General features: G+C 38.2%; 1 protein-coding gene across 4 annotated transcripts in view; it reads left to right on the forward strand.

Annotated features, from left to right (window-relative positions):
• The window catches only part of LOC143362225 (protein couch potato), a 77425-nt gene that overhangs the window by 47668 nt on the left and 5285 nt on the right, over positions 1-24472 (forward strand). For 2 of the 4 annotated variants that reach the window (XM_076802208.1, XM_076802210.1), the window contains exons 4-8: positions 1178-1240; positions 4516-4657; positions 11149-11282; positions 14222-14430; positions 23204-23408. In XM_076802208.1, the coding sequence (XP_076658323.1) occupies positions 1178-1240; positions 4516-4657; positions 11149-11282; positions 14222-14430; positions 23204-23408 (753 nt within the window). The remainder of the gene's footprint in view (positions 1-1177; positions 1241-4515; positions 4658-11148; positions 11283-14221; positions 14431-23203; positions 23409-24472) is intronic. The other 2 variants (XM_076802209.1, XM_076802211.1) reach the window with 2 other exon arrangements.

Genomic DNA, 24472 nt, shown 5'->3' on the forward strand with positions numbered 1-24472 from the left:
GACAGTTTACTTTTCATACTTTGGAATTTTCATGGTGAAACGAAGGGAATACGCGAAGGTCGTGGACACGAAAAATTCTGCTGCTTCTTTCTTTTCTTGTCAAACATCGGAAACTTTGGACGAGCTTTGTTGCACCGAAGATAAAGTTGAAATAGCACATTTCGAGGACGTTAATTGGTTTGTCGATAAAAAGTTTTACAAATAGATTCAGACGAGTAAAGATGTTGCATATTTTGTGGGCGTTGATCGACTGTTTCGTTGAGAATAAAATTATACTGATTGTATTTTTAGTTTGACCATTTTTCTGCCAAGAAACACTACAGAAATAATTTTGGGAAGCTGTCTATTTAGCTTTTACGATGCTTACGTCAAGTTATTTGCCCCTTGAAACCATTCAACTTCCATTTGAAATATTTTTCAGTTTCAACAACAATTTCGTAGATATTTCAAGGGGACACGTTGTATATTTCCAACTAATTTGCTTTATACATATAAAATCACTGAGCATCGGTGTATATTGCGAGACACCATGTGCAAGGATTTACTGAAAGGCAGACCGGCGGCAAAAATAATTTTAATGCGTGCGAAAACGTCGAAGCAAGAAACGCGAAAATTGATTGTGCTTCTTTATGTGGCGGGTGCAAAACTATTAACCTACATCTACCAGCCGCGCGATGGACGTATTGATAAAAATGGGCTCGGCAGAACAGTATATTACGTTCGGAAATTCTGTATTCCGATAAGAATTCCGGGAACGTAACGTATGTCACGAAATGAAAAATCACGAACCCCGTTGCTCGGTAGATCACGAATTTCATTCGATCTACGCGACACGAAAGGTACAATCATTTCTGTCTCATATTATGCATATATATTTGCGTGTACAGTACCATGCAAAAGTCTTGGGCCACTTATATTACACTAGAAATTTCCTTTTTCTTTTCCGGTTAAAAAATATACGCACTAGCATCATTTATACAGGGTGTCCGAAAAATTTTGTACGTCCCTGAAAGGGGTGATTGCTGAAGTCATTTCAGAAATCGGAAACAGTTTCAAACAGTTATTTCCGGACCCGTTTCAGCGCTGCAACGAATAGATCTAATACTTTTAACGGTTCGATCTGTTACCAAAGTAACGTGGATTAAGCGAATCATGCGTTTATTCTGTTTGATTTCAGCCGGTGGGATTCGTGACTTTTCACACAAGGGCCGGCGCAGAAGCAGCGAAACAGGATCTTCAGGTAATAGCCCGTTTCATGAACGCGTCGAAAGAGAAATTCCCGGGCTCAGCGATTAAACGCGAGAGCTCCCTAGGGCAGTCTCACAACTAGATATATATATATACACATACATACTTACAAACATAGCCCACAATTTTCGATCATTTTTTTTTTCAAATATATATATATCTAATATATAAAGTAACGCTCTGCCTTAGATTCCAGCTGGCACGGGTTAATGCTACGTAGCTCTTTTACCTATCAAGTACTACACACATACACTACCTTTCTTTCTCTCTTTCTCTCTCTCTCTCTCTTTCTTTCATACACAACTCCTTCTTTCTGTATCTCTACCAATAGCTTCTTCCTTCTTTACTTGGGACATACCGTAGAAATACTTATTTTTTGTATACGTACCAGGACCGTACTGTAATAACGCTGGTTGCACCGTGTGACATATTATCGATATATATATGGTGTTGTTTTGCCTCCTGACAAGATTGGTCTCTCACCCCCCTCCACCCCCCATAATACTACTACTCCATTCGCTCTTCCCCACCACCGTGTCTCCGCGATTTTGTTTCGCATTGTACGTATGTCTTTGTACAGGAGTTTTACTGTTTAGAGTTGATCTTGTACAAATGCGACACCGGTGTAAGACGGCAATGTCTCGCTACTTGCTTGTATCGAGAATCATGAGAAGTATAATGAGTTTCCGGATTCCGTTGAGCCTCTACAGAGTCTCTATATAGCACTAATTAATTTCAAATATCAAACAATCTTAATTGTTTCCGAATTAGTAATTCACCCTCGCGATACCGACAGTCTTACAGAAGACTATGCAGCATTCTTGATGACCCACAACGAACTCGGACTGATCACTTTTTTTCCTTACAGAATTATTTGATAGAAAGTTTCTAGTAACGACAATATTCATTTTTATGTTACTAAGTCACAGACAGACCCCTAACACCCTATGACGAGCGTGAATTGCTCACAGAATTTCGATAAAAAATAATTGTCGGTAAGTATTAATCCTTCGCCCTGTGTACCCGTACAGTTTTCATTTAGAACTCAATTCTCTCCTCAACCACAAGATTGAAATTTATTCTGTACAATAAAGGAACTTAAGGTGACTTTTATGTCGCGACAAAAAGAGTGAAAGTAGAACAAAACTAATTACTACACTGTCTGCTATTCTTGAATCCATACAACTTTCGCTTCGATACACCAAATATTTTACAAGTAATTTAAGTGGCTCACTTGACTGAGTCACCCTGTATAGTAGTAAATAATGAAGAGGATATAGCAAGGTCCGATAGGTCGAGGAATAGCAAGGCATTGCCGTGCGCATACACGGTAAAATCCAAACGTAGCATATATGCAGGATATTCCATAAATGTCGTACTTCCTGGAAAGGGGTGAGGTCACTCGCAGCAACTTTTTCCTGTGTGAACATTTTCTCTGCGACTTTGTTCAGGAGTTATTAACGAAAACCCCAGACAGAGGCATTGACGCTCTGATTGATCCACGTTTTACGTTAATAACTCCTCAACAAAGCCGCAGAGAAGATTTTCACAAAGGCAAAAGTTGCTTCGAGTGACCTGAGAAATCACCCGTTTCCAGGAAGTACAACATTTTTGGGACACCCAGTATGTATATACAAATATGTATGTATGTATATATACCTGCATACATAGAGATTTTGTTTTACCACACCACCGCAACAGAACTCACGCAACCTGCAATGTCTGATAACCCTGTGTAACCAGTTTCTTTACGAGAAATCCGAAACATCCTCTTGTCGGATGGACACGATCGCTGAGAACACCCTGTAACTGACTAACGAACGACCACCCCCACTTGTGTCAGTGCCCACGTATATAGACACACGGACACGTATACACAGACACACACATACACACGAACCCTGTGCTAATTTCCCTGTAATTTTCTCATCCTCATCCCCTAGCGTCGGTTTTACTAACGTCAGTTGAAAATCGTTTCACCGAATCTTTCGTTGCCAGCTGTTGTTCCGAAATTGGTTCATGATAAGTCAAACCCCTTGCCTCATGTTCGTCAGAACTAAATCGTCTCGATTAATTCACCGCGGAAAGAAACATTTCCACATAATGTTCGTGAGAATACATTGAAAGTTTCTGTATCGTTATGGGAAAATAGCGTTTCACATTCGAGAATTGAATAGTGTTTTTTTTTTTTTTTATTCAATTGAAAATCTTCACGATCTTATGAGGCAGGGGTTGTGAGATGGAATAATGACTTTTTAATAAGTTCCTAGTAGGAGTGCAAACGAAACGAATGTTTTTTAAATGGTTGATTTATTGGGATTTAATAGCACCTGAACTTGTGTAGGAGAAGTTTAACCGTTAACCGTCCAGGTAGATTCCGACGTGTCTTCTTGCGAAACAGTGAAATTGTTATATATTTTTAGTTAGTTAGCGTTTAAATCGATTTACTTCGGATCGATCGTTGTACTTTGAAATAAGTAGCGTCGAAAACGTGGTTCAGTACTCGAAAACGTTGATTACATTCGTTTGAACAACTTCTGGTAATGGTACTCAAAGAAATTAAGTAAAATTGACATTTTATTGTACAGTATCCTGCCACTCCATCATGAGCACCTCCCATTTTGAACGTTTGCTGCTTTCATAATATTTTAACTAAACCTGTAATGTCTAAAACAAGCTGAATAATTTCCTCTTAAATAATAGGTTCGTGAGAAATTATTGGACTATATTACCCGAAATAAATTATGGATTTACGAGAGAGTGTACTGCTATTATCGAACGATTTATTACAAAAATGAAATTGCTATTACCATGTAACGATTCGTTGACAAATTCTCAATCGTTAATTTTTTATTTTTAAAGTAATATTAGGCAATTACTAGGGTGTTCACTTTCGATCAGTTTATAAAAATTGGCTCCTTTGATTAGATTTCTCATGATTGTTTTTAATATTTCAGCCGCTATGTTTTCGAGAAATTAATCAATATTATCTTCGACTCAGCTTAACCGACCCAGTTTTCGACTCTATCTCAGCCGTTGAAGTTTAGCAGTTAGGTAGCAGAGAACGTTTGAAAAGAGTGTCACTGTTAATGATAAAGTTCGTGGATTAGTGTATGCGACAGGCTGGAAACGAAAGCCGAGGAGCCGATGAAAAACACGCGGGCACGCTTGAATCTGAAACATCAAGCGTACTATATCTTCTCTCCTCACCAAATCCAAGCCTCCACGTGTGCTCCCGGTTTACTAATTTAGGGAATCTATTTGCAGCAGGGGGTTAGATTCGATCCTGATATGCCACAAACCATACGTTTGGAATTTGCAAAAAGTAACACAAAGGTTAGCAAACCCAAGCAACCAGCCGCTGCAGCAGCCACCTCGCACCCTGCTCTGATGCACCCTCTAACTGGACGTAAGTATGCACCGCCACTCGTTCACTCGCTGGATACGTTTCACTACTATTCTCACCCACTGCACCGACTACAGCGTATCTTCCTTCCTGTTGTTTCTCTCTCTTTTTCAGTATAGTTTTTTGTTTTCCTTTTTTTTTTGTTGTTGTTGTTGTTGTACTATTTTCCGATACATGACCCAAGCCACCCCCGGCCCGCCCTCACACGTTCCCGACACCGAAGCGTCGGACAGTGCGCCAAAGTATGCTGTTAATTCATAAACATTGTTCACGACGACAACAGTTTTGAACAGAGGTTGTCGAATTTCGAACGTTCGTTTGAAGTTTCATTTCAATTTCTCTAGTTCTTTTGGTACTTCTGCGGATCAGCAAAAATCTTCAGGAACACCAAAGCTGTAAGCTGTGCCGAACTCGTATGTCAATTATTATAATTGTGTAAACAATTGTTTGTTCAAGTGGCGACAGAAGATGACAGTTTTATGGGTAAGATCTACGCCGATGATTTGCGGCATTGAATAACCTTACGAAGGTTGACACCATTGTATAATGGAATTGTATTGCAATTAATACACGGACATGTAAAGGATAAGAATACGTCGGTATTAATGAAACATTTCGTGCTGAAAATTTAATATAAAAATAGGGATTTGCATAAAGATTCGCAATCTGGTGGTACAAATTAAAATTTCATACTGATATTGCGAAACAGTTCTCAGCAATAACTGACAGAGGTTTACAATTATAGAACATTGTAACAATTAACATTTAAACTTGGACCACTGTCCGGCCAATTTAGTGCGTGTGAGCATGCGTTCTACCCGCGAATTTTTTAGTACCCCGTGGAACGGTAGACATCGATCGTCACTCAATCGATCATTTATATACACGTACATTCGAACATCTGATTTACGACCAAACGGGAATTTCACGAAAAGGAAGTCAAGAAAAATATTCATTCTGTATAATACATTCGTTTCATCTGTTCGTATACACAAAATGTCCTAATCGGTACCCATAGAATGTTCAATGGACGATCAAAATGGAGCGAACAGGGACAAATGTTCTGCGCATATTTTCCAATGTATAATCCGTGGCGGATTTTCGAATTGATATCGAATAATTTACATATATTACGAACAATTAACATAAATTCTACTTCATCATGTTAATTATGGAACACAATAATATCCCAGTGTTCTCTCTTCTACTTCCCTGTAGAACCGATTATAGTAATAAAATGCCAATCAATTGACCGCATCGTTGTACTAATAAAAAATGCAGAAGAAATCGATGGTCTTGACCAAAAATAGAAATGCCTCCATGAAGTTTGAAAAATCGGTCAACGAAACCCATAAAATGTTTCTTGAAACATACGGGAAGGAAACTTGATCAAAGCCGAGAATTTCAAATAACAGCCACATTTCAACACTAGAACTACCAAATGAGTGAAAATAATGGGACTACTATTTTTTTGTGAAATTAATAAACGAATTGATATATTCATGCGCATATTATGATAAAAATCACGATTGCTCGATATTTTTGCTTTCATACAATGAAGAAAACTGGCTAGCGTTTTTTCACATATGTAACAGAGTATTTTAAAAATTATATACGATGATGATTAATTGGAAATTTTATGAACATTACATTGCAAGCACTATAAAAAGAGTATTGTAATTGAAGAAGACGACAATTTATTGTCTAAACAAAGAAATTTCCATTGTTCTATTTGTTTATGCAATATTTCACATCATTTTATAGAATCGGGATACCTTTTTCCAATAATTTCATTGTATCTGCTATATATTTATAAGCTACGCAGGAAATACGGATAACATGAATTAACTTTTAGCTCTCTGACAGCGTGGTAAAAACTCCATTTATATTCTCAACTCTAAATCTTTAATATTTAAAATGTACCTACCTTAGAAATCGAGCAATAGAATTGCAGTTACATGGTTTTTGTCACCCAAGTGAAACCGCATGTTGGTACGGAAATGCCGGTAAGGTAGAAAATGTTATGTCGGTATGGTAGAAAGTGACAATAAAATATTAAAAAAATTCTTTCAAGTCGCCAAAAATCCTTTTGGGAAACACGTTTTTGGTGCAAATTAGGGCTCTGTGTGAAATTTGAGCTCAGTCTGACTTGACCAATTTTTGGAACTTTAGAATTCTAATATTGAACTTTCTTTTGTCTGCTACTGTACTAGATGTTAAAATATTAGTAAAATTATTAAAGTATGAAATTATTTCCAATGCTCAGTATAGGTATTCATCACGGTTCACTCACGGATTATCATATTTACATGAACCATTTCATATTTTCTGATGGCACTTCGACTGTAAAAGTGTTTCAAGGAAAAGCCAATATAAAAACTGCATACGACAATTTTATTGCTCGTGTTCTCTCAACTTCTTTTAGGAGATCATCGGTGTACACACCAAGATTCGATTCAATTTAATTTTATTGATCTCCTCTCGATATCTTCGAGTGAAACAGTCGTTAATCTATATTTTTTAAGCTATATTTTGCTCTTAAGAAAATACACTGTATCTCAGAGATATATGTACATAAATCTTGATACATGAAATTGGCTTGCTGCACGACTAATTAGAACTAATATTATTACCGTCTGCTGAAGATATTTGTAAAAAGCGTTACTCGTTTTTCATGAAATTCACCGCAATTATAATATGTATTATTCGTTTTTCTAGACGGAAATTCAGGTAAAGTGTTGACTACATTTGCATTCTGTTGTGTAAATATGATATTTCTCCTTTTGCCGCATATACATAGTAACTTGCAGGATTGCTTTGCGATGTCCAGTACTCGTGATATTAAATTCACGGTTTTGATGAGACAAAGGTGTCAGGTATCCACAGTTTACCTTCTCGGTTCCACAGTTCTTCCACTCTGAATCTCACGAATACGCTTCTTGTAAAACAGTACATTGAATGAGATAAATTTTTAACGGCTTGCATTCGTAAACTGTAGAATACAAATGACACCGTGTTTGCAGCGGATTATAATTATCGGAGTGACGTTGTCTACTCGTATGCTCGCGTTTATGAAAACAATAATTTAACCTCGACCGAAAGTAAATGAAAATATTAATCTGTATTTTCCAGAGCAATTTGAACATTTCACGAATGTTAATTATATTTTTAAGTCTTCGCGTACAATCTATTGTATATCTACTTTTGGTTGCAAAATAGAGTTTGAGTTTCTACGAACTACTCGAAGTGAACACGATTCTCAATTTTTCGTCTACCATTTGTACAACTTTCCCATCATTTTTGCCAACAAATAGTGGTGAGGGGTTTACGCTTTCTTCGAGCCTAAGGAGTAACACGATAACAAGATTAGGTGTCTGAGCTGCCCAAAAATAAGGCGACTTTTTGTCATCAGATAAAATCAGATAGAAGGACTGCACAACTGAGTGAAAAAACTGAACCGTTTCGGACGCATAAACCAAAGTCTCAGAGCTGAAGGAAAAGGTCTGCCAGAGCAACTGTAAACTCGCTGGCGTTAATTTAAGGTCGGCGTTTGTAGATTCGAATCGACGGTTTATTTAACAGGAAAGAAAAGTTGAATTCCGAGCAAATAACACGGAAAGTCGTGAAAACCGTGCGGGCGGGAACAGGGAGCAGTATCGAGGCAGGTTGGGTTCGCACGAACTTACGGTTCGCCGTGGGAATCGCAGGTCAGCCTAAAATCAATAAAGTGCAAGGTCCTGCCCACGTACGAAAACCCTCTGTGTGCAGTAAAATGCGAACGGTACGTGTATGCGCGACGGGCCACTGAATTATTTACCGGTGCCGGGGCGTTTTTAGCGATGTAAAGAGGGGGTATTCCAATGATTTTTTTAACAGAAATAATACTTGGGGAATAGCGGAGAGAATCGACCGGTCGAATAACTTGCCTGAAAAATTACTCTGGGATAATATTATTTTCGCGCATACTATGCTTCGAAACGTACCATTTTTCGGTTTTTCTTCGATTAAAATTACGTTCGCGGTTGAAACGTTCCAAATGTACATTGTTCGAATTTGACGAGATTGCACATTACCAGGCTGAATGGAGACACTAATGGCATTTGCGACATTTAAACATTTATGTAGTAGCAACAAAAGCATCCCTTCGTCGAATATTAATAACACATCGAAGTCTCTTTCTGCGGACATTTATACATTTGTGGGATGTTCAAATTTATAAAATAGTCAAAGTGAAAATATAAACTTAGTGTCTCATAACTTCTTCGTGAAATCGGCATTGCAAAAGTTTTTCTATTTTTTAAAATTCGGTTTCACAGCTGAAATTCTGAAAGAATTCGTAGATGTGCGTTGTAACAACTGAAATATGCCTGATTTTTTATCGTGAGATAGTGCACAGAAACGGTTGAAATGCAAAAATAAATTAGAAGCATGTCAATTTTGATGCGTGCTACCTTTTGGTCCTGGAGTGTGCACACTTCACAACCTGTCTTCAGCATTCCTTCTCGTGTCAGAACATTGCGAATGGAAAGTTGTTTAAAACGATGTCGGTTGCAAGCGTTTTCGATCCGAGAATGTTGAAGGAAACAAACAAAGAAAGCTGCGAACGATTAAATTGGACCAAGCGTTGTACAAACGAAACGAAGCTGAAACTGCTTGATCTCGGAAACAATATCAAATCTCTCGACGCGACGGTACACAATAGCAAGGAGCCGGCTGCCACCTGCTTCATGCAACATGTGGACTACAATACATCGTTCACGTTGTTGACAGTGTCAGGCAATTAGTACGAATATCGGCCAATGCAGGGGTTTGACGTGAATGGATCTTAAGATTGATTGTTGCCATATTGGACAATGGCAAACTCTATGATAAATTAGAATAATGTCGTTCGAGTTTCGCACCACTGCTGTAACCTTATTCGAAAATATAAATCGTTCTCTTGAAAATTTCGCAACAAATGCAAAGACATGCTTTATCATGAAAGTCGAGAAAAACGCAGTGAAGCAGGAAGAGAAATTGTGAAAGGCAGAAATAAATAAAATAATATTAAAAGGTCGGAAAGGTAGATAGGAAGGAAAATACAAAAAAAGAAATAAAAATGGAAGAAATACAGAGACATGCTACGTAACAAAAGGACTCGAAACACAAGGTCTTGAAGTACTATCGGATTGTTTAAGAATTTATTTTCAGGAGGAAGATAAACGAGCACTCTCTTTCTGTAGTCTGTTCGTCGCATATTGTTTTATATTGTTAGCGATATTTTTACAATCATAAATTTTTATATTTTTTATTAATGGTGGTGTTCGTCCATTATCAAAATGTTTACGTGAACTTATATCAACTATTGAATAAATTTATATTAGCCCAAGCTAAAAATGATCAAAGAGCATCATGTTGCATTGAGAATTAATAAAATAGAGTGAGGGAGCTGTTCCATGATAGGTATCGGTGGTTAGAATAATTTTTCAGTGAAAAGCAGTTGCGAGCGACGACTGTTTCTTTCAACGCGATCGCGTCGTGGCGTAGTCACGAGTTGTTAGATCGATTGAAATGCATTGATTGACTGTTATTATTTCGTGACAGTTGCTCGGCTCGCGTGTCACATGCTTTCCGAAGGAAATTTTGTTCGGTTCGTCGGCGCACGGGGGACTGACGATTCGTAATTTATTCACGAAATGCATATAGTCTTGGCTCAATTGAAACTGGAAATATCAATACGTATGTATTGTTAAAAGCTAAGCGTAGTAACAGTTGACGTCGGATATATTTGTTCGGTGATTGACGGGAACTAAATTGCTCCGGAATATACAAATATATTTCTGCAAAAAATTCAATCGTTTAAGTGACAAAATCATTGTAAACTGATACGGTTTCATGCGATATCACTTGGATCGGTTGGATTTCGATAATTTCTTATGGACGGATAAATGTGAAATTAGAATAAATGTTAAATTGGTGCTAAATTGGATCTTCCATATTATACATATAAATAAAAGAATGGCAAAGTAAATTTAAATAAAAATAGTAATGCAGCCAAACAGTTTAATTAATACTGGAAATATCGAGCAGTCGAAGCGACAACTTTCTACACTCGAAAAAGCTGTAGAAGCACAATTATTAAAAAAAAAAACAATTATAGAACAAAACAGATGTAGCAGGACGTGGGTACACACAGCGATTGTACACGAAAAGAAACTGTTAAACTGTTATTATTTATTGATTGTTTTAAACCATATTAAGGTTTATATAGTATGTAAAACAACTCCCACATCTATATCTTTTTTTCTACATGTATGTGTTTAAGCATCGATAGTCTAGTATTCTAACTTGAAGAACCATGTTGGGAAATGTCCGATAGTTAACGGCTAATCTTATATGGTATGCGTAAATGGACGCTTCTGAAGTGGTAGTTCTAGTGTTAATCGCAACGAACGGATCGGATCGTACGCAGTCGCATCAGTATAGCTTTCCACTAACCACGTATTCTATTGCAGATCTAGGGAGCCCATTCTTCCCTGGTGGTCCTGAATTGTGGCACCATCCACTGGCGTACTCAACAGCTGGAGAATTACCGGGCACACTCCAACATGCGACGCTGGTCCATCCGGCGTTACATCCTCAGGTCCCCGTACGTTCCTATCTTTGACTATCTGCAGACAAAGCTCTGGAGCCGCCGACGAGCGCCCCGATGCACGTTAGTGATACATGATCGTTATACTCGATTACTATACGGTACAACCTAGCAGGTAGACACGCACGTAGAAAGATTTGCGATCTGACTAGCGGGTTCTTCGGTCGAGCACCGAACCTTGCTGGAGGACGCTTTTCATATCAAAAAGAAACTCCGTCCTGTAACGGTTATCTCTAGATAAATTTTCTATTTTTTGTTTTTATACAACAAATTCTATATTTTTATAGTATTGAAATTTTCAACTTTTTCCCGTCTTTCACAGCTTTCGGGGCCGCATTTACCACAAAGTAAAGTTTGTGCATCGATTCACACTTTCAAACCATACTACTCATAAACAGCAATACGAAAAAATAACATATTTTTAACACTCGCTCGGCTGTCGGTAAAAAGTTACTGTTGAGATTGTAGAGTCATGTCAGTCGCAAATCGGGAAACTCATTTGCAAATATTAAGATCCCATTTATTTCGATAAAGTATTCATTATTTACAATTACACTCCGCAATATTGGTAGCCGATTTTCGAAACTATTTATACAAGCCCATAATTTCGCGCGAGAAGCTTAACACCGTAATTATTATAAATTACTTGCTATCAATCTTCCGAAGTCGGTGAACTCCAACTAAGTGTGCTGAAAATTTCCCGATTAAAACTGTAATTTAGATAACAGCTAATATACAGCTTACATGAAATTCGGTGTGCAAAGAGTCGTGGTAAAGATTAAGTGCTATTATATTATGTATTAAATTATAACTTAGTAGTATACAGTAATTATGATTTTAGGTACTAAATACTATTAACTACGAAAAATTATATAGAGCATACTCATATAATCTACTCCACTGTTTCGTGGTTTGTAACGATGCTATTACAATTGCAGAAGTGAAAGATAGATTAATATATTAACCCACGAATTTTTACTGTTTGCGCGAATCTAATAATTCGTCTAGCAATCACGTTTACGATTTCGTTCGAACTCCAAACACATTGTGCCAGTTATAACAATGGTCAATGGTTTCGGATTCTGACCTGGAAAACATTATTGCACTCGATCGTGCAGACAGAACGAGGGTCCGCCATTGGGCGATACCGTTCGCGATAGTGCGTGATAGGTACCCGCGTTAACCTGGCACAGGACTAGACGATATTAAAAATCAATATCTCCTGTTTGGTGAATCCGTACCCGGCTGTACCATACCGTTCTGATCGCAAGCTACGTCGAACGGTGCAGATGGCACCAGCACGACCAAAAACCTTACGGAACCTTGGAAAACTCGAGGATACCTACTTGTTTACCGTTAACGATCGCGATAGTTAACCAGCCACTGTAATTAACTGCATCGCGTTTCGAAACTTTCGTGATCCTCGAAGTTGGTATTGTTGCACGCAATCGATGGATACGCTCGATGTATATTCGAAATTTTTTAAATAGTTTATTATGAATCTCTACAATATCGTTCCACTGTTTGCACATTACTCCAATAATATCAATAGCATGAAATAATTCACGCTAGAAGTCTAATTTATGGGATTATTCAGTAATCTGAATGCGTACGATTAAAACCGGCGTCCATGATCGAATTATGGAGCGTGTACTAATTAACGCAAGGACTGTGTCAGATGCTATTGCAGCGTAATTCGCAGTTGCATTACAGTCACGACGTTAAAATCAATGATCCAATAATAATAAATGGAATTCCAGTTCCGAACATATCGACGCGAATTATGTTATTCTTTCTTTTAGACTGGCGATTTAAAATGCACGCCGGGCCAATATTTGAAATCAATTAATTTGCATTTCGATGTATTAAATTTCCAACAGAATTCGGTCCGTTTTAATAATGCACTGCGCCCCGGATTACTCGCAACACTGGATACTGTGACGCGCAATTAATTCGTAATTTCACATTAACAACATGTCGCCTGTAATTGCATGTTGCGCTACCGCTCTCGGAAATCCTGTGTTGCTTCACGCTGCTACGTTTCTTCTAGCGACTACTTGCATCACCGGCTCGTCCGTTTGAGATAGTATGCCGATATCATGGAAATGCAGAACTCGCAGAATTTTTTCAGACACGTGCATTATGAAATTAGTCTCAGCATAGATCGAGATACACTGTTTACTCGATATGTATCCGTAACACGGGTCTGGCCGGGGACAATTATCGGCTAGAAGATCTCTTTGATGCACTACCGAACGTAGAAAAGGACAATAAAGCTCGAGAGTGTGAGACCAATTTTAATCCAATAACAAAACTTACATAAGTGAATATCATAAGAATTGTATCATATTTGGTATCATTTTCATTAGTAAAATGCCACGGATATGTCGGTGACAATCTCGTAAGAAACTAATGAAAAATTAAGGAGTTTTGTTTACACTTCATGGCCCCTCACGAGGTATACCCCTCTGTAGTGGGGATAGTTCTGTGACAATTGTGGTCTACATATTTGGGACATTTATCGAGTAAAGACTGTATCTCGTGAACCTAGTGGAATAAAATTGAATTTCGATACCGATACTGACACATGATATCATGTTGTAAATCTATAAACTGCGAATCTTTCGTTCAATCGTTTTATCGAAGAGTTAATAATTTTCATTATTCATAAAAGAGTCAAAATATGCAATACGGTCAATCGACAGGAAATTAACTTACGATATTGATTCTTCAAAAACTACAAAATTACATCACACTTATAAATTACATGATAATTCTCTTTACGATTGTCATTCCAGTAATCGTAAAGCAAAGAGACCGGTCGTTCAGACCGGCAGTCGCAGGTTTACTGTCGGTACTCGAGTTTCGTTGAATCGATGTCTGTTGACGATAAAGAAGAAAAAAAAAAGGGAAATGATTTTTCTGTTTTATTTCAGGCGCCTATGTCTCTGCCGCATCCTACGACGCTGACGTCGATACACGCGTCGCTGCCCCATTTCTTACCCTCGCCGGCACTGGCATCGCCGGTGGGTTCGCCCTCGTCACAGCCGAACATAGCCGTCAGCAATGCACCGTGTTCTACCCTCTTTGTGGCGAACCTCGGCCAGTTCGTATCTGAGCACGAACTCAAGGACATCTTCAGCAGGTTAGAGAACATCCCACAGGCGAAACGTTCGCGTTAAGAAGATCGTGTACGCCAGACGGTGCGCCCTTATTGAGACGCACGCTCCTCGCTTACTATTATTACCCGGACCGGCCCCGATTTTAATCTATAAATGCGGATTATTACTGCAACAGAGACCCGGTACAACGCGGCCGAAACACTGTTTAGAACAGCGGGTGGATGATCATGCCATTTCTCTGTTTCTCTGTTCCTTAAGAATTTGGATTATCAGGATTATTAAGTTGTTTCAGTCGAAAAATTGTTGATCTGAAGAAATTTTAATCTGGGTGCTGCTCGCTTACTATTATTACCCGGACCGGCCACGATTTTAATCTATAAATGCGGATTATTAATGCACAAGAGACCCGGTATATCGCGGCCGAAACACTGTTTAGAACAGCGGGTGGATGATCATGCCATTTCTCTGTTCGCTGGTCGATGCAGCTCCCTGTTCCTTAAGAATTTGGATTATCAAGATTGTTAAGTTGTTTCAGTCGAAAAATTGTTAATCTGGAGAAATTTTAATCTGGGTGCTACTCGCTGGAACCGCCTTGCAATATTGTGATTAAAATGTCTTTCAACAACTTTTCGGTATAAACAGCTTAATATCGTTTTTTCAGGGATAATGAGCTGAGCAGATCAGTGTAAATTCTCTCGTTCGCGACAAGATCGGTTTTCGATTAACATTCAGACAATTCTTTTATAAGGTTGCGCATCTTTCATTCTGTGCAATAGGGTGATTTGCTCGTTGAAGTCAAAAAGAAATGTTTGAGGAAAAGGATGAACGGTTCGATGCAGATGATACTATTTTTTTTTTATTAGCAATTGCGCAGATGCATGCTCGTACTACAGCTGCACTATTTTATAAATGACTCCTTCGTTTTGCTATAGGTCGAATCCTCCCGTTATTTTATGTAAGCAATGTATTATGGGCGAAAAATCATTAACCTGAAAAATATCTAATTTTTCAACCTCAATACCCTTAATACCTTCTTGGAAATACCAAGAGAATTTCACTTATGGCAAAGAAAAAGATAATGAGAAGGGATACCCATTTAAAGAATAGTGTAGCTGCAATAAGCACATACATCTTTGCACGGAAAAAAGTATTATCGCGGTTATGTTGAACCATTCACCCTTTTCTTCCGACCTTTGTTTCCAACCATAACTAAAAAAGGGACAAAGCATGCTAGCGTACATGCACCATACTGCTCACACATGTACTCACACATGTATCAGTATACAAGGACATCTTATATAATCCTTACTCGTCCATTTACAGGAAAACTAATTACATCAGATTATAGCCTCCTCGAAACCATTCACTTCGTACGTGAACCATTTGTTTTATATCACGGGTAATTCGCCAGTAATTCGCATGTTTAGATTAAAATCGGATACCCTGTATGTCGATACGTATTTGCTTGTCGAATCGTTGACGAGAACGCGTTTCAAGTTCCTCTTCAAGTGATGATGTTTTGTCGACGGAGTTTCTCAAAAGGTCAGCCCTGAGACAGTTTCGTAAACACCCTAAATACAGAATAAAAACACGGAGATGAAACTTCCATCTATCTTGAGTATTTCAAGTTTTAGCGGAGGCTCGCATCTGCTATAAATACTGCACTTGACGCGTTATCCCATTACGTAAAGAGATTTCTCAGAAGACTAGATAACTCTGTGTTCGTTATCGCCACTCGGTGATTTTTCTTCTTAATTCAATCGACAGTTCTTTTACTGTATTATGTTTGGACTCTAAAGGACCATTCTCTAGATAGTGAAACACTTTCTTGGAGAGGTATGGTATGAAATTTAATAAAAATATACTCCCAAAGTCCGAAATGAAAGATACACATCTTTCAGCCTCTGTTCTTTATAAAGTCAATAAAAACACTGTTTTTAAAACACATTTTGTGATACAATCAATAATTTAAAAGATTGTCGAGTACGAGTCGAATTTCGAAAGTATGCTTTTAATGACGTCGAGTTATTTTATATGCAAAGTATAGTAAAATAAGGTACCGTGCATACTTGAAAAGTAGGTTTTCATTCGCCTTTTATTTGCAAGTCGATCAATGACCAAGGTGACCGAATATTTTAATAATTAATCGTATATTCTTCTTCAGAGTTTCCCAAACGAAAATGATCTTTGAGTCGATTTTTTAGCACTCCATTCTGATCGTTTCACAATTCGATCCAAGTGGCGAAGCTGATAATTAAATGGCTCGCATTTGGTCGAAACACCGTTCCGGATTTTGGCCGGTGGTATCGCGCGCCATTTTCCTACATGCCCGTGAAACACACAACAAGCGAATAATCGCCACGAAGTATGCTATTCCCCCGGGCATTACGGTTACGCTCGGCATAGTAAATTATTTTCGCGTGATCCGCCATGCGGAACCTTCCCACGATTCCAAGTACGTGTGCGGCCACGTATTAGATCGTAATTCGTCACGAACTCGAAGCGCCGCGGAACTTCTTTCGATGTTTTTTAATTTTTCAAAAACCGCACGGGTCGGTGAACGGAAATCGATGGCTGTTACTTTTCCGCCGAGCTACGTTCTAACCGAAATATTCGTACCTCAGCGTTGCATCCACAGGGTGGGCAACAGAAATTCATCGAAATCAAGTAGTTTCCAGATTACAGTGTCGTAACTCCAAATTACAAAGGTTTTCGAAAATCGGCTTTCGTAGCGTTCAAAGATACTGATACACCTCGAGCGGTAAAGGCGTATCGTAGTGGGAAGAATACTATAGTCACTGGAGTTTAAAAGGATGTGGAAATGAGATTCATACATCTGATAACAACACAATATATTCTTCATGAAAATGCAGTAGGTATAGTTGTTGTAGTGCAATGTATTGTCGCGGATACTAATGTTCCTAAACGAGTTACCTTTAAACTGGAAAATGAAGGATGAGGATTAATGGACGAGTGACCTAGAAATCTCGATTTCGTCGTAAGAACCGTTAGGCATTAGTCTAACATTAATGGTTGCATCTCCCAGAGCAATCCTTTATCCGACGTCACGCCCAGTCTTTGTAGCTTTCAACAAAATGTCACGCAGCACTCCGTTGCACTGGCAGAGAAGTGCTGAAAAGATGAACGAAGAGCATGACGTAGACTGTCCACCGCCGTCACTCTCGTGATACATATAGCGTTCTGATTCTTGGAGAAGTTACGTTAGGCTTTCCTCAGTTAGAACGTAATTAGGGTCAATCTCTCCGCTAGGGCTCTAATTCTACTAGAATCACGTGTTCCGCACACGAACCAGCGAATTTCACTGATTGGTGCATTCGATCGTACCATTTCTGGCAGAAAATCCATACTTTTCAGAATGAATCGCCTTATTATCAACATAAAACAAAAAGACACACAATTGTGCGAAGAGTTTTAAAAACCCGCACGAACTTATTAACCAACCCGATAATATTGTCCAGTGAACAATATTTTCCAATTCTGAATACGAGATTATAACAAATCTATTCGTTTCGGTGGTTTGTGGAATATCTACATTTACGTAAGAAAACAATTTGATTGCCAAACATATTCTCGAAATATCTTTTGGTTTCCGAGCGTACGAGAATCGATTTTTGAACGGCGTCGGATCTTTTTCGTGTGGAACGTCCGGGGGGGGGGGGTGTGAAAATGGCGGACAAGAAAAAAGAAGATCCGCGGCCTGAATCGAACCCATTTAATCCCGGAAAGGAAGGTCGAGGACGAGAAGTAATTCCTATCGGTCGGAATTGTCCGAGGGTTCTATTCTCGCGAGTTATTTCAGCGTCGAATGCAAAGAGGAAATCGATAGGGCACTGGTTGCGTCAGATTCGAACCCGACTGACGTCATATCCAGTTCATTCATCGCGGTGGAAGATGCTTCGACCTGTATGCTCGGGAATTTAATGGCGCGCCGATTCCATTGCCGTTGGCTCCTCGCCGTGATTTTCACTCATTAACCGTATCCAGTTTTTGTTTCGCCCATGTACCGGACACATCGACGTCTCGCTTCGATTGATTTAAAGTCCCGGATGCCCGTCAAGCTTCGATCCCTTTCTAATATATATGGCATTGTATTGTGGCAGCCGATCGGTATGATTCGCATGTTTCATACGATCGAGCCCGATGAAACGACCGACGATGAAGAGAAGAGGATTTTGATTAACGGAGTATATGGCGAATATATTTTACGAGATGTTTATATCGTTTTGGAAATGACAAGAGCAGTGTCAATCAGTGAAGAACAGACGTAAAAAAAATCCCCAAAGACGTACAAAATTTTGGCCCATTTGGATCTAGAGCCTCCCTTCACCGTCATCAAAACAGTCTGCCTTTTGAGAATGAGAATTCCGTCCACAAGACAATCGACCTAAAAATTTGAACAGAATAGTCAAACTAATTATACTGAATAGAATAGAATAATCGTGTTAATTTTATCCGGAATACATATCCTCTAAACATATTATAAAAATCGACGTGTGACACTGATAGTGTCCCCTGTAAGTGGCCCACCTAAATCACATGTAAACTATTTGGTATACACAAAAATGATTGAAACGAAAGTTGTATGGTTTCGAGAGTAGCATACAACCCAATGATTAGTTCTTTTGTGTTTTGCTTTCTCATCGAGATATAAAGATTACCTGAAGTTCCTCGATTGTAAAGAGGTAAATTTTAATTTTGTCGCTGAAGAGAGAATTGAAACCATACAACTTTCGCGTCAATCATTTTTTTCATATACCAAATAAGTTCGCAAGTAATATAGATGGCACATTTAACGGAATCACCGCGTATAACCTCAAACGACGCCAAATACAGGGTGTCCCGGTTATTGTTGGTACCAACCGTGGAAGGTGTGATTCTACATGACAAAATAAGTCGAAAATATCGAATAAATTTTTCTCATCCGAAACTTCGTTATCGAGAAAATCGAGTTTGAATATGCAGTGAATTTGTCTGACGCGTCTGATCATGGCCAACCAATTCTACTTCCTTACTGAAGCACGGCGTATCTTTAAACTCGATTGTCTCGAAAGAAAAGCCTCAAACGAAAAGAATTTATTCCGTATTTTTTACTTATTTTCTCATGTAGAATCATCCCCTCCACAGGGTGGTACCATTAATACTGGGAAAGTCTATACAATGGTTATTGAAAATATACGCGCGCCAATCGAATATTACTCGCGCTGCAAAAGTACGATTCACATAGTACAGAACAAGGTTCGTCGAACCACGAGAAGTTCACGAGTCGAAACTGGATGACTCGTTCGCCAGAACGATCTTCCTAAATACGTTCAATTTTTTCGAGCGTATCCAGGCCACGCAGCAATGAACTGGAAACGACGAATTTAGTACCGAGTACCGCACTCTGCACTGGAAACAATTACGCAACTAGAAATTTAAAAGAACCATATAGGTCACCGACGAATCAGCTACATTTCCTCTCCAAACGATCCAACGCGTCCTTAACATTCACATTAATTCAATGTCTACTATGCTAAGAGCATCAGCTCCCTCCAAAAATTCTCGAACACTTCTCGACAATTCGTGTGTTCGCTTTTGTCCCCAACAAACATCGTGACGAAATCACATGACAGTTTTTATTGTCTTACGTGTTTTCTTGTCCCCCACATCTTTATTATTCATTCATGTTAAACGCGCAGGAAAATCACGTGATCATTCCGTATTCGAAATCAACTCAATTTCGTTTATTTTACTTGAGTATTTCGTCGGTGATCGGAGGGAAATTTAATGCAACATTCGACCGAAGTTATAATGGTTAGATATAGTGTTTCAGCTGAAACCGTAGATAAGCGTCACACGTGTTCGTCCATTCATTGATCTATTTTGTGCTGGAGTGATATGTTAGCATGAATGAATAATCGTTAAAGCAAATCGATTGTTTTACAGAAGCGGTGTGTCGTTTAATTAGTTTGCGGTGATTTACCTGGTACTTGTTGTGTTATCTATATTTATCAAAGCATATCGGGGTTATTGGAGTACTTCTATCGCAACATCGTCATGAAATTGTGGGTCTTTATGCAACTATACTTGCTTGTTACTAATTCCGATATTATTCAGGGTTTTATTGTAATACTGCAAATGAAAGTTCTCTAAAGCTTGTTGAAATTGAATTATAGACAATTTTATATGCTATAGATGCATAACATCCACAATTCAATCGTCACACTCCACTATGTTTATTTCAATTGACTGTCTCATAGCCATCGCTAATGGTTTTAAGGACCTTATCACGTATCAAAATATTAACATTAAGAGCTTCGTACTAACAGCACCGCCTCCAAACAGTATCACAAACATCCGCTGATCATTTTGCCACGAGTAGAGAGGGAATCAAGTTCATACTACGTTTCAACATTTTTAAACTATTATTAGAAGAAATATAATGGTATCTTACTAGAATATATTCAAAGTGGACTAATTCACAAATCTTCGAAGCATACATAGTAATTTGTTTTAACTAGAAGATCATGTGAAAGTCATGTTATTGCAGGCTATTTGATTGATCTTGACTTTTGCTATTACAAGATGAGGTTAAAGTTCCGAAAATCGGTCAAATCCGATTGAGCTGAAATTTTCCATTAAAAACATGTTACCCAAAGGGATTTTTGGCGACGAATTTCAGTCCATCTTTCAATTCTCAAAGAACGGAGCATGAGAAATATTGATTACTTACGATTGATTACTTATTTTTCTTTTTGAATGAAGTTATATTTCTGAAATATAAAGTATTGATATCTGGTCATGATCGATTAATACGAACTCGTACGCATTGAGCTTGATCCCATCCCTAGTCACCAGTCGTAAGCTCGTAGACATCAAGACGCACCTATGCTAGTACCCGTAATCAATACCAGTAATGATGACATTAGTGGCGTTTATTGTCGCCATAACCCGTTGGCACGCACGAGATGTCGCACGAAGAGGAACTAGTATGACCAACATAATCTTATTATTATTTTTATTATTGTTAGTAAGAAGGTACACGGAAAAATAACAAAATTATGAACGACAAGATTCTATTAACGATATAACAGAGAAATGAAAACGATCTTAAAAATCTGCCTTTAAATAATATAACCCAATAGATGTTATTGAGAGATGCATGCTAATTGAAATTAAGGAAATTTTGAAGAAATGTCAAAAAAATCCATTGAACAAGATCTTTTATTGCCAGTCAAGTCCAAAATTCGATGAACCAATCAATATCTACCATTGCTCTTTCGATTTGTTTTTGTTTCTCACAAATGGCGTAGGGAACGTTAGTTTTGCATAAAGATCCGCAGTCTAACAATATCTATAAAATTAGAAATGACAAAATGTTTCTAAATAATGAATAATACGTCGACCCTGGTGTGTCGCGTGCCAGTCAAATCATGTCCAAATTCGAGTTATTTTCACGTTAATGGACCTCGAAAAAATAATAAAAAACGTCAACCGTGTCGTGACACGACCACCTCCACCTCGTAGGTTCGAAATTTACCATGGTTACGCGGTGTCTGGTAGAGCTACGGTAAATCAAGCGTAATCGATACCGATATTCCCGTTAATGGCATCCTAACGATCCAATTGGCCCTTATGGCCAGAGTTATAAATTCATCGGTAATCGGTTTTCGTACACGTCACGAACCGATTCGACTCAAATCTTTCATGGACGAGAGTTGTTCCGAAGACAAAAAGTGATATCTGATATCGGGATTGGCTAAAATAATGGGTCAAGCCATAAATAATCACCATTTTAATACATCTACTTCGTCATTCGTTTTATTCGATAACATTCTTCATTTTTCGGTACATCTGTCTATGAGAACTACTTGTTTTTGTATCTTATACTTGAACTATGCTGGAATGAAAAACGTAGAGACTCTGTGGCCAACCAAACAGAAACGTGTGAATACGACATCTATTTATTCATGAAAGTGAATTATCCCGACCTCATTGAAAAAGATAAGATTTATTCAAAGAAAGATTGCGTTTCTACGATAGAGAATATTTTATTCAAAAACTTGACTACAGTTTTTCAATCTTTCTGGGCTCACAGAGTCTATTGTCCTTTTCATCAGATCTTCGGGCGAACTACCAAAATTTCCATTGCCAACATTTTCAAATCTGCCTGGGCGTGTAATCTTTGAATCTTGACAAGTTACGTTGACAATTCAGTAACTGGTAACTGAAATATTGTTTTCTTCATTTTTAGTCTAACTTCTTAACACAACACCTACCTGAGGTCATTTAATAGTTTTCACCTGATGCACAAGAGTAAAGGTTATTTAATCGTGAGCCAACAAGTTACCCTCACTAGAGTATCCTAATAATTTATTTTGGATTTTGCATTATTCCAAACCGTGAGACGTAAGACGAAATTAAATATTATTATTGTGTGTAAAAATATTGTCGGAATTTTCACATGCAATTTTATTTCAGTTCAGAAGTAGAACACACAAGTATTAAACGTAACACTATTTGAGTACAATCTGATTTGACTGATTTTCGGAAGTTCAGCCGACACTTGTTTGCATGAGTGTAGGGATCTAACAAACGAGAAATTTGATCGAGTCGTGGTCAATGGTAATCGGAATGGATCTCCTTTTCGTGCAACAGCCTCGTGCCTGGTCGCTGCCGACGGCAGCGACACCATTGCCAAGCAATAACACCCAACCACCCTCTCTCTTTGACCAGAGTACCGTCTGTCATAACTAACTAGAGCACGTATTGTACGCTTCTCTTATTTATGCACAGTTTTCCTGGTTTCTCCCGGCTTCGTATGCACACGGGGGGAGGGTCGCCAGTGGCCTTTGTCGAATATCAAGACGTTCGCTTCGCGGCCCAGGCGATGGCCACTCTCCAAGGATCCTTACTCCTCTCCTCCGACCGGGGAGCAATACGAATCGAATATGCAAAGTCAAAAATGGCCGAGGTGGGCTTTACAAATCTCTGGATCGAAGTAGGTTTCATTTTATGCTACGCTAGCCGCAACCTACGCGCGACCATACGACCACGAAAACGCAACACCTGTTTCTTGTTCATCCGTTGTCTTATCATGTCACGATCGCGCCTCGACCTTGCAGCGACGGATACCGTTTCATCGATTTAACATCTGATTATCGTTTCGTCTCTTGTCTATTTTCCTTTTCGTTGGCCCACTATTGTTGCTGTTTCGACTGTACGACCTGTTTCATCGTACAATTTTCAAATTCGATTGTTCGGACGCTAATTAATCGTGATATTGAAACAAGTCTTTTAAATTTTAGTGTTCGGAGGGGTGCTTTGTAATGTGCAATTGAAAGGAATCGCGAAATGAAGGGAAATTTCAATCTTCTTCATGGAATATTACAGAACTACTTTTCTTTTTCTACTTTTATTACTACTTTTCTCAGAACTTTTTCAATTTATTTTTAAAGAATAAGGGACTGAGAAAAAATCTCATTACACCATTAAATAAGCCGAGCATATTTAATGTAAATTTCCCTAATTATAAATGTATAAAATGTTTTTAAGTATTCAATATAATGCTGAGATGAACTTATAAAGCAAAATTACATTTTCCCTTGAAAACAATTTGCATTGTTGTTGTTTTTTTTCTCAACGATTTCTGTATTAAAAGAGCCTGCTCTGTCGTACAATGTTATTAATTGAAACTCTTTTTTAATTGTCCAGTGGACCTTCCAATGTACATTAAAAGTGCAACGATCAAACTAAATACTATTTAATATTAATTCCTATCGAAATAGTGAATAAAAACTATGATCAATATATTAAGATCTATGCAAACACATCTATCCCTTCGTTCCGTTAAAAAAAATCGTTGTTATCCTCTGTTTCCATGCTTGAAGTAAACCTGAATTATTTTCGTTTACATGTTATGAAACTCCCCTTCGTGCAATAAAGTTTATAAAAAAAAACATGAGTTTGTAAACATGGTAACCCATAAACGATGAAACACTCCGTACGTGAACCATTTAATGTAAAAGCGGTACACAATAAAGAAAAGTTAATTACGGGATAATG

This window comes from Halictus rubicundus, chromosome 16, assembly GCF_050948215.1.
Source record: "Halictus rubicundus isolate RS-2024b chromosome 16, iyHalRubi1_principal, whole genome shotgun sequence".
Taxonomy (NCBI): domain Eukaryota; kingdom Metazoa; phylum Arthropoda; class Insecta; order Hymenoptera; family Halictidae; genus Halictus; species Halictus rubicundus.